At 35.3% G+C, this 11,872-nt stretch overlaps 2 protein-coding genes across 3 annotated transcripts; one reads left to right on the top strand and one right to left on the bottom strand.

The window, feature by feature from the left end:
• Positions 1–3,527: 3,527 nt before the first annotated feature.
• Positions 3,528–8,512, bottom strand: LOC107269649 (cysteine--tRNA ligase, cytoplasmic). 2 transcript variants are annotated; one of them, XM_015743758.2, is made up of 11 exons: positions 8,374–8,512; positions 8,259–8,295; positions 7,962–8,148; positions 6,898–7,240; positions 6,367–6,507; positions 6,067–6,277; positions 5,482–5,957; positions 5,250–5,394; positions 4,944–5,152; positions 4,484–4,858; positions 3,528–4,395 (listed from the first exon to the last, which is right to left on the bottom strand). In XM_015743758.2, exons 3-11 carry the CDS (start codon positions 8,138–8,140, stop codon positions 4,267–4,269), a joined length of 2,208 nt encoding a protein of 735 aa, XP_015599244.1. In that variant the 5' UTR covers positions 8,141–8,148; positions 8,259–8,295; positions 8,374–8,512; the 3' UTR covers positions 3,528–4,266. The 2 variants fall into 2 exon arrangements, with proteins under 2 accessions (XP_015599244.1, XP_015599245.1); XM_015743759.2 differs by having other exon boundaries at positions 8,259–8,263; positions 8,374–8,473.
• Positions 8,513–8,954: 442 nt separating this feature from the next.
• On the top strand, positions 8,955–11,831 carry LOC107269650 (eukaryotic translation initiation factor 3 subunit M). The gene is made up of 6 exons (XM_015743760.2): positions 8,955–9,109; positions 9,656–9,835; positions 9,925–10,019; positions 10,093–10,311; positions 10,408–10,820; positions 11,134–11,831. The coding sequence occupies exons 1-6, from the start codon at positions 9,065–9,067 to the stop codon at positions 11,355–11,357; spliced, it is 1,176 nt and encodes a 391-aa protein (XP_015599246.1). The 5' UTR covers positions 8,955–9,064; the 3' UTR covers positions 11,358–11,831.
• Positions 11,832–11,872: the final 41 nt, after the last annotated feature.

The following is an 11,872-nucleotide window of genomic DNA, read 5'->3' as shown; positions in this document are numbered from 1 at the left end:
AACTGCTGTTGGCATAGGAACTACTATGGGAACAAGTATTTTTGAAAGAGTCAAAAGTCGTTGAGATTTTTTTTAAATCGCTAACGAAGGTTCCTTGTGAATTCCGGAAGACATAGTTTGCATTTGATTGACGTCACCATAAGCGGAAACTAGTTTGCCGGCAGCTATAGCCGAGCAGCTACAAGTACCGTGTACGGGGGTCCCTTTTGGATATCGAGAACTTTGGACAAGGTAGGAAGAGTCAGAAACGAGGAGAATAAAAAGATATAGAGAGTGGAGAAAAATGACGAAATAGAAAAACGTCCGTTACGTAGAAGCCAGAGAGACCGGTTAGCCATACCAAAGGTAAATTCAAGGCCGATCCGCAAATTATACGAATCGCTCAAGAAACCCATATGGTTTTAGGTCTATGAATCGCACAGGAATGAATCGACTTCGAGTTCATTTTACAGAAAATTTTTTTGATCTGCTTTTTTACCCATTTTATTTTTTGCATTTCACCAAATAAATCCACCGAGAGGAGTAACCAGAGAACGAAAAAAAAAAGGAATAAAACCACTCGCGAACGCCTCTTTCTGTGTCAAAATCTGTAACAGGAGAAAGAAAGGCGCTCGTTAAATTACAACAGTTAGTGAGTCGATAGGTGTATTCTCTTGGTTTCTCCCTAAAGAGAAAATATCGACGGGAGTGTAAAGATGTGAGAAAAAAATATTTAAAAAAATAAATAAAAGAGGGTGAACAGCGAATACTGGGTGGCAGAGGTGGCCATGTAAACTCACTCGTAGACGCGTATGCATACGAATGAATTCATACGTCAATCAATGATAGGCATTTCGACAGGGTCTTCTGGTTGGTTCGTTGTGAAAAGCCCCCGGGCGAATTTTCCAAAAAATTTACGTACTCATTCACGCGAGTCGTGGGCAAAAAAATGTCGAAATATGCTGCGTGTGTTTACCTATTTCTCTTTCAGCTTTTTGACTCGAGTCGTCAAGAGCAGATTTTTTGCAGCAACCGTCATGCATTGTTAACGTCACTCTTATTCCTCTCGATTCGGCAATGCTTTATGTCTTCTTCTGTTTCCAATGCATATTGAAAAAAAAGCGTAGAAAGTTCGATCGAGTGAGAATTCGCTGATCAATCCAATAGAAATGTGGTATAAGGTAAAACGAAGGGACAATCTGAAAGATGCCGGGGATCAGTGAACTTTTAAAAATAATAAGATAAAAAAACATTGGAAAGAGAATGGATACGAGAGGATGAAATTTTGAGAAAATGGTCCTGGGGTTAACTGGGAATTCCCAGGATTGGGAAATCAGTGAGCAGTTTCTACAGACGTATCGGGAAGGAAGAGGAAGAAAAGGAAGAGAAGGAAGAAGAAGAAAAAGAAGTATTCGTTGGTTCTCGGTCGCCCGGGATCAGAATACATTATGTAACTCTTGCTTTGGCCTTTCTGACTCACCCTTAGAACCTTATATCCTAACGTAGCTCAGGTCCTTCATCCCTCTGGGCTGGATTGAAGGTCCACCCCACCCAGTTTTTGTCCTCCTTCATTCCTGGTAGCAGCCAGTCGGCCCTGTTCAGTTCACCCGTCTGTTCCACGCGCCTGAGAGGGCCTACAAAAGGAATTAGAATTCCGGGCAAGGCTCAAAGACTTTTTAATTAAATTCGAAATTGAAGAATGACCGGCTACTGCTTGGTAATATTTTAGAGGTCGTTCAATTATCGCACTTCCTTTTTTCGAACGTAGAACTGTAATTATGAGGCATTTATCGAGAATTTGTCGGTGGCGCCATCCGCCGAGAAATGTCGAAGCTTGAGACATTAGAGGTACTTTTTGAATGGCTTTGATAACATCAACGTAAAAATTAATACACTTTTGGAATCTTAATTGTGTATCGCGTGGCAGGCGTGTGTCTGTCTTTTACCCCTAAAATCATCCCTCGCGTGATAAACTCTGTAAAATACGTTGAATCGGCTGGTATGTGTTGTTGATTTTTTTCTTAGCTTTTCTTTTTTTCGGGAATTTGTAGACAGGAGGACAATGCCTATGTATGGAGTACAGATAGGCTGTATTCAGAAGTGGTATTGTTCAACCCCAGCAGCAGTTTCCGAATACGGGAAGCAACCCCACTCAGTACTAAATCGGTGGGCCACGATCGCAGCTTCATATATATATTTTAGGGTGAAAACATGCGAAAAAACTGAAACCGAAACTGGGGTGCTGATCGAGATGATGGGTGGGTCGACCATCAGCCGGCGGATGATTTTTTCATATCTTTTTTTTATCCAATCAATATACTTTCTACAAGCCTGCACCCCGATTGTAGAAAAAATTAAAAAATATTTTCAAAAGTTTACTTAGAAAAATTAATTTAATTACTTCGCTCCATTAATCAATCTCAAAAACATATTCCATTTTATCGAAACCCAAATATCAGAATCGATATTAAACACAAATTTCTACAGAGCGTCGATGACTTATATCATTGGTTTCAAATGTAAATGTCGTCTAGATAAAAATCTTTCAGAAAAAGCACGAAGGAGAAAACTTGGAAACGTTTTGACACGCATCTTTTTTTAATTTTATTTTATTTTTTTTTCTTATTGAACGCATGTCAGTAACTGACGGTCGGGCCTGTCGTGCCGTCGGAAGATTTCCGATTATAGAGACGCGAGTTTTCGGTGCCGTCGCCATTATTATCGCGAGAGACATTTTATTCAAAGTTCGTAGGCATTGTGATGGGCGCCGGCTCGGGCCGGTTGATATTTCCAAGACCGGTGAATGCGGGATGAATATCAGGCTGTCCGCCGAGTTGGGCATTATATCACTTTCGCATTTATAAAGCTGTCAGTGTCGGCCCGCCAGCCATTATGAAAGGGGTATTATGCCTTGATAATAGAGACGCTTCGCATTGGATTCATCCCTTCGTATAAACGAGCGCCAATGAAACAGGTAAGCTTAGGTCCACCAATGTGGTTATAAAATTGCAAATCAAATAATATTATCCACATATTTAACTCAATTAACTAAACTTGATCTATTTAATTAATGCTGTAGAAATGATAGTCAAAACGAGCAATCTTTCCAAACACCGCAGTACTAACAAATTAACAAATCACAGTTAATTTTTAATAGTCACTGTTTACGTTTCAAATTCTACTGATTATAGTATCATAGGACTGATATTGATATCTTACCAAATAACACTACGCAAGCTTTAATCAAGTTATCGCCATGACCATCAATTCCAATTAGGCAATTTATCAGCGTGCCATTTGCAATGCTTACGAAAAAGTATCTGATAACGAATTCGCATTCTGTGACGTTTGGTTTTACATGATCGAAGGGAGATAAGCGCTTGGAAAGACACGTTGGAGAATAATGATAACTAGGGATATTCAGTGGATCGTAAGATACAATTGACATTAAAGAGCATCGAGTTTATTAATGATAAATCGAGTAGCAGGATAGATTAAATGGAAAATAAGGATAAGGTACGATTAGAATAAAAAGTACGATTCTCTGAAATATTTTAAGCGGTCAGTTTTAATTTTCCTTTCAATAAATACAATTAATTCACTAGAAGTTAGCGGCGCTGATATAAATAAATTGTGAAAATGTATGTTATAACCTTCAGACCATATATCTTAACTTTTTAGGAATATTTATTTTAGATGATAAAATATTATTACGTCACACGAGTTCGTAAATACATGTGGATATATGTAAAATTACAATAGAAGGACTGTTGTATAGTCGTCGTTAATTGAGCGCTGAATTATTATAACGTCATAACTTTTAGAACAAAGTTTTGACACGCTCAAAGATAACTAATTAAACAACAAATTTGCAACTTCGTATTTTAAACCATCTAAAGAAAATTATCTTAACAGTATACTTTGTAAATTAGTCAGTTTCTTTTTTTCTTGTGCTTTATCCTGTACTGGAGGACAATTTACTACTGATATTAAAAAGAAGAGTGTGTTACTACTTAGGATACTGCTGATATTCCTAAAACGACTTGAAAGCGAGATCGTTTCAATGAAGGATAGTTTTCAAGTGGTTTAGGTATAAATATTACAAAGGCAAATAATAATAATTACAAGATCATTAAGTATCAGTAATAATAATATCCGAGTAGTCTCATATCATAATTATACTTCAGTAAATGCGATATTAGTCAATTCACTACTTTCGAGTCGGGGACGATATTAGTAAGTCTTATGTCGCCATATTAGTGTAACATTCGCAACCGTAATAACGGATTAAACGCCATTTTGTACAGTCGCGAGATACTCGTTGTATTTCTTCTCTTGTGCCTGTTGCAATTTTTGAAGTTTCTTTAACTGACCCTTGCTAATTTCCTTACCTTCGACGTCGTGCGTCGGTATACCCTGGAATGAATATGAAGTAGTTTTAATAATGACATATTAATATTAGTTGCGATAAGGAATTTGATTCATTGAATCAGTTTGAACATACCTTATCATCGAACTGGGAATATTTATCTTTTTCTAGTTTGAACATTTCAGTAGGAGGAATTTTTCTCTGCGCTTCTTTGGCTGCCTGCGCGGCTGCCGCTTCCGCTTTCTTCCTTTCCTTCTCTGCAGCCTTTTCGGCTTCTTGTCGTTTTTTCGCTTCCTTCTCTTTTAGCAGGATTTCCTTATCGATTAATTTTACTTTGCATCCATCACCATCCTCATCCTCTAGTCGCACACCCACGCTTGGCAAGATGTCGTCACGCAACCTGTCGCACTCCTTGAGGATTTCATTGGCTTTTAACGTCTTGGCATGCGCCCTTACGCTCTCACGGAAATCGGCAAGTATATTTAGATAAGGCATTACAGTCTCTTCAACCTAAAAATTAAAAAAATATATATATAAATTTGCAATGAATTTGTGTGTTATTGAATATTCGGTGATTAAAAAAAATGACACCCACGTTTGTAGTTGCAGTCTCGTTACCAATTGGGAAACCGATTGTATCATGAGGCGTAGAAATTGCACCGAATATAATTAACATTCTGGTAATGTAAACAGCAATATCTCGTAGCAGCAGAGTGTTTGGGTTTTCACTTTCTCTTATGTATATATTGGAATTCGTGACGAGATCTCTTATCGCTTCGAGCGCACCTCTCGTGTCAATGTTGTCTGCAAATGTAGTAATAGTTGAATATTAATTTAATTAAAACTTGATAAAGTCAGGCTAATTAAACGTATTTCAGTATTGGTACAAACATATACTCACCACATAGAGCAACATGCACAGCATCCTTAGCAGCGCAGTATTTTTTATGAAAATCTAATTCAAGCTTGTTCCATTTACTAAAGGTATCTATGGTTGTGGCTGTACAAAGACGCCTGATTCTGCATTTTATGTTCAAAAAGAATTCCTGAAAAGAATGTAAGTAATCTCGGATTACATCGTTGTGTGAAAGTTGGACATTTTGCAAAAAGAAATGTCAATTTCTGTAACATACATTCAGGAACTTTTCATACTGAACGGCCAAGTCCATCGTATTATCACTGTAGTCCAAGGTATCTTTCCATGAGTGTAGAAGAAACGCAAGTCTTAGTTGTCTTGCTGTATGCGTTTTCAATGCATCTTGTATCGTGATAAAGTTTTTCAAGGATTTGGACATTTTGCAACCGGATATCGTCAAATGGCCGGAATGAAGGAAATATCGGACCCAATGAGAATTATCAAAATATGCCTCAGCCTGTGCTAATTCGTTGTCATGATGTGGAAACTTCAAATCCACACCTCCTGTATGAATATCTATACTTTCTCCGCAGATAGCTGATGCCATTACGGAGCATTCGATATGCCAACCTGGACGACCTTTACCCCATGGACTATCCCACCAGGGTTCACCAGCTTTTGAACACTTCCATAGAGCAAAGTCTGTCAGTGATCTTTTTTCTGATAGTTGGTCCTGTGATATGGACAAGTCGCCTGTTAATATAAAAATTATTATATACAAGGTTTTTGTACTAAAATATAATAGCATGATGGAAAGGTGGTTAGTGTGTAGATAATTTTCAAAAATATTTATTTAATTTACCTTCACCATCTTGCAAACTGTTAGCATCCCCATAGGCCTCTGGTACAAGTTTAGCATAATGATGTTTATCTCTTTTGTCGAAACCTCCAACATCAAAATAAACGGAACCATTGCTTTCATAAGCCAGACCATTTGATATAATTTTTTCTATAAATGTTATAATTTCTGGTATGTATTCACTAACTCTGGTTAGGACGTTTGGTCTCAATACCTAAGAAATCAATCGTGAATAAAGATATCATTGAGGAATTCCATGAAGACATTATTTGGTTTTGCATTTGGTATGGTAGTGAAACTTACATTTAAAGTATCCATATCTTTATGATATTCTGATTCCCAGAATTGTGGTAATTTGCTAAATATAGAATTCTCAGTCACGCTATCGCCCTTCGTTTTGTCCAACCATTCAGCGAGTGGATCTCGAGCTTCTCTTAACAAGGCCTTTAAATATATTTATTATTAATTTCCTATTGAAATTTCATTAGGTCTTACGACAGTCCTAAGATAATTAATTTATTTCACATCATTTATTGTAAAAATATTTATCTTAAATCTATTGTTTTTTGATCACACGCAACTATCATTATAAAAGTTACAAGTGTTATAAAGATGTACTTGTAAGTTCAGTTAGTTAAAATTTGCTATTCTTTTGAAGTATTAGCATTTAAACAGCTGCTACCCTTGAAGTATTGTTTTATATAGTAGTGCTATTTGCAAAATGAAAAATATGGGAATATGTCAATGGAAACCTTATTTATTTATTGCAATAACTTATTTACTTTTAGGTTAATAATGTCGTTGAATAAAGAATTTATATCATATTTTGTTTACCTCTTGAAATTCTTTAATTTTGGCCTCATCATTTGCCCTGACAGCTTGCTCTAAATTCTCCACTGCCAACTTCACCTTACTCAGCATTTTGACTAACATGGATTTTTTGTCTGCATCAATAGTAGTTCTGACCGTGTCTTCAAATGCAGCCATTACTTTCTTGGCATCTTCTAATACTTGATCAAGACTATGTTGTTCTTCAATATACTTCTCATATAAATGATTCTGCCTCGCTCGTTTAATGATTTTATCATCAATATCAGTAATATTCATCACATATAAGACATCATATCCAAAGTAATTGGATAAGACTCTTCGTAAAATATCAAAGGATATATATGATCTGTAAAACAAAGTACAGCAAGGATTAATAATTATATCAAATTGAAGTACATACTTCAGAATATAATTATAATGTAATCATCATAATGACATTGTAAAGATATTAATGTAAATTTAGTTTTGTTATTTATCGATGAATATTAATAGACGTTGCACACTAATACTATACTATACAATACTATACAAAGCATACCAAATACTCAAAACTATATTGAACTACAAGTACGCCAATGCAAAACAAGCAACTCTAATGTAGATTAGATTGAGGAAGGTCACGACAATAGTAATCACAAAAAAGTCTCATCATTCCAAATAAATTAGTCACATACAATTCACAACACACATAAATCAATAACCTTTGATCCGAATCCTAATTTATTTCACTATATTTCAAAACTGTTATGGTCAAATTTTTTTCACTATGTAAAAGAATGTTCTTCTTAAAACATTAAATCGTTAGCTGAGAAATTCTATATATAGACTATACTAATAGTCAAATGGGGATAAGATGATGCAACTTCTAAGGTGTGTTGAACATACAAAACATCAATATATTGATAAGATAAAGTAGACATGCTATTCCAATTTATAACAAAAAATTCTGTTAAAATTTGAAAAATCACACAATAAAAAAAATGAAGAGATACTGTCCTTGATATTACTTTAAGTAACAGTATGTTGCAGTTCCAATTGATGTTAATCTTACAAGATTTCAATTATACCTTGCATGACCCATGTGCGAGGCATCATAGACGGTAGGTCCACAGCTATACCAAAGTACACGATTTCCATATTGAGGTATAAATTCTTCCTTCTGCCTTGTCAAACTGTTATACAACTTAAGAACGCTACCAGCCTTTTGTGAAGGTGGTCTCCAAGAGGGTTGCGAACGTTTTGCCATTTTTGTATCTAAGAACAAATTTGAATTAGTCATCTTTTCACGGAACCGAATGCGCACAAATTGAAAATATTTGCCAAATACAGTTAAATCCTTTATTGCAAATAAATCTCTTACTTACCAATACTGAAACGGAGCTAAAACTTTAGCAATTGTTACTACAAAATAAAAGAATATAATTATTTCACAATTTTATAGAAATGGCTACGTTTGATAACCGTATCTTGTTCAATTACCCAGGTGAAAATGAATGAAGTAATATGCTGCGTGTGTGGCATTTCCTCTAACGCTATTCCATGTAATAAAGTTACAGTGCAACATGAACTGAGTTCTGAAGAAATAATGTTCCGTCTTTTCAGGCTGCCATTTGAATCTGACCAAAGCTGGGAACCATAATGCTTTTCGCATAGGCGTTCTTCTTGCGTAAAGTTAATAATAAAATTGAAGTGGTATTTTGGAGTTCCATAATTCTGTACTTTTATCATACTTGGAAAGTGAGTGATAGATTAACAAAGTAGTAAAGTAGAGAATAATAGTATAGGCGTCTTTTTGTAAGCATTTAAAAACATTACTTCATTTTTAGCATAGCTGGTGGAATAATAGGAATTTATAATTGCTACGCCTATGGCTTATTAGTTTGACAGCTGTCAAAATTGCTCTTGGAATTTTAATTTCGTCTTACAAAGTGGCCAATATATGTTATTAAATTTATACTATTGTTGTACATACTCCTTATTACTTATTAATGATCGTTACAGGAGGAAATTTAAGATTCTGTTTTGTATTTTTTAGAATCGATGTTATTTTCTTTCAGTTGTACAACCTGACGTTCAACGAGGATCTTCAGACTAATTGTAAGCTATTTTCATACGGTTCCTCTTTGCTGGCAGGGTTGCGCTACGTCGAAACGTGGTAAAATCTATCAAGATGCAGGTTCCAGCTGTTTTTATGGATTTACCCCTGGAGGATCAGGTAAATTATTCTGTTATCCTGTTCATTATTGATTAAACTTTATGCCTGCATTAATTGCTTACTGCCTTGCTGCTTATGTTCACTTATTAATGTAACTCCAGATGGTCCTCTTCAGTCTATAGGTTATACACTCTACTAACACCGCAATCTAGCTTATACTTAATATTTATTTGCAGTGGAAAACGTATATTTTGTGACTTTAAATACAATTATGATCATTAATACGAAAATTGAAAAATGCATCTAAATATCGTATAAATAATGTATCGTTGGTGTAGTAAAATTTTATGTATACAATGCATGCCACTTAACATGGACACAATAGCGTCTTTTTTTACTGTTACTATTTTCAGAAGATAATTCATAATAGTTTGGGGAATATATAAAAAAAGAAATTGTGATCATCATGACAGTTTGGAGTACATAAAAATATTATTTTGCTTGGCAAGATTTCTTAATTGCTTTTTAATTAAAAATGCTCTTTTTAAATCCACATTCTCATCAACTTAATTAAATTATGACAGTTTTGCTGTTTTTATTTTTCAGGCACAGGAATTAAGGGTGTACTTCAAAAGTCTTGGTGCTGAAATAAGCGAGGAAAAATCTCCTCGGGGCATCGAAGATGATTTGCATAAAATTATAGGAGTATGCGACGTATGTTTTAAAGAAGGAAACGAAAGTGAAATCGAAACAGTACTCAATGATATTGTTTCCATCATGGTTGTTGTAAGTGTTCATACCTGTTCATGATATAACTAAACTTGTCAAATAAAAGCAATATTTGAACATTATATTCAATTTTGGTGGATTTGCAGATCCCCATTGAACGTGCAGGAAACTTAATTTTGGCTTTCTGTGAAAAACTAACAAAGGCTCCAGGGCTCAAGCTCGGTCTCGTGTGTTTAAAAGCGTAAATATACGTTTGCAATAAACATGTATCAATCATTATTCTAAACATATGCTTAAAATCATTTTCTTTTCAGATTGTGGTTACTTTTTCAGTCTCTTGACGAAGTGTCCCCTATGAGGTACCACGTTTACTACCACCTGGTGCAAATCGCTCGCAATGTTGACCAAGTAAAAGCAGTTTATGGTGGTGTGGATCAATTGAAACAGCAGTTTGCACCCTGCCCACCTTCCAACGAACAAATGCAGAAGCTACTTCGCTTATTGCACGAAGTATTACTTAATTCTAAACAAGGGTAAAGATCTTCATCGATAAAATGATCCATTGAAAAACAATATTTCCAACAGTACAAAGATTATTATATATAGTAAATATAATTCTATTATTGCAGAGAACAGGCAGCAGCAGTTATGGTGGAACTCTTAGGAACGTATACGGCCGAAAATGCATCCGCTGCTAGAGAAGATGCCCAGCGTTGCATTCTGGCCGCTCTTGCAGATCCCAATACCTTTCTCCTAGATCCGTTATTGGCACTAAAGCCAGTACTGTTCTTGCAAGGAGAGCTCATACACGATCTTCTTCTTGTGTTTGTGCAAGAAAAGCTCACTGCATATTTACAGTTCTATAAAGATCACAAAGAATTCGTAGAGAGTACTCTGGGGCTTAATCACGAGCAGAATATGAAAAAGATGCGCCTTTTGACATTTATGCAGCTGGCTGAGACAAATCCAGAAATGTCTTTCGACACAATTCAATCAGAGCTACAAATTGAGGAAGATGAAGTGGAGAGTTTCATTATCGATGGTAAGTTAAGTTACGATAAATTAGGTTATTGTCTATTTTGATGATTACCATATATTAGATTTATACGTATAATATTCATCCTGCTAAGTATAGTTCTTTTTCAAGACTTTGCCTATAATCCTATATTCAGATGAATCTCTTAAATTTCTATTCAAGAGAATCTTGAAATGTAGGATATATAAACAGAACCAGTACTGGCTCAGATGTGTTTGTGTAACTTTTGAGTTATCGAAGTGTTCAACAATATTCCAAAATGATTGCTATTCATAAAAGAACTGTTGTTCAGAAACTCACGGTTATGTTTTTCTTTAAGTATTAAAAACAAAACTCGTGCGTGCTCGTATGGACCAAGCAGGACGCAAAGTCCTCATCTCGAGTACCATGCACAGAACATTTGGAAGACCACAGTGGATGCAACTTCGAGACTTACTTGCCTCATGGAAAACAAACCTCAGCGGAGTACAAGATGGCATGAAAACTGTGGCAGCTGCACAACTAGAACTCGCTGCCAAAAATAAAGCAACAACAGCCCATTAATTTAGAATCATACTTTCTGTCGTTGTGGAAACCCTATGTGTAATCATGTGGAATCGAAATTCCTTAATTGAAAACAAGTTATCATAAAGTCACATTCCAACTGACTTTCCATAATCTTAACTATGAATGTACCATTTGTCAGTGACTATTAGCTAATTCTTATTTTCGGTTATTAATAAAAAGAGGGTCGTTGTTCTAACACATCTCGGAGATACTGTATTCATAAATTTTATTAAATTGAAGATTCGACATGATCACACATAGAATTATTTCTCCGTTATCCAACTATGCGAAATCTATCATGTTAAAATGTAACAGTCGCTCGGAATTAGTATCGTAAGTTTTTACAACTTTTATTAACTGTATTTCCATCTTATGCTAGAATCATCACTTCTGGTTCATTGTTACGTTTTTACGTGATTACATCGACAGTTACGATATGTCTCTGTGAGACAAATATATTTGTAAACACTATTTACATTTCGAAGTGTACATTTCAATGACCCAAACGAAGT

The sequence above is a fragment of the Cephus cinctus genome, unplaced genomic scaffold (assembly GCF_000341935.2).
Source record: "Cephus cinctus unplaced genomic scaffold, Ccin1 Ccin1_scaffold0682, whole genome shotgun sequence".
Classification (NCBI taxonomy): Eukaryota; Metazoa; Arthropoda; class Insecta; order Hymenoptera; family Cephidae; genus Cephus; species Cephus cinctus.
Note: the sequence above shows the minus strand (reverse complement) of the source record. Positions and strands in the feature narration are given on the sequence as shown.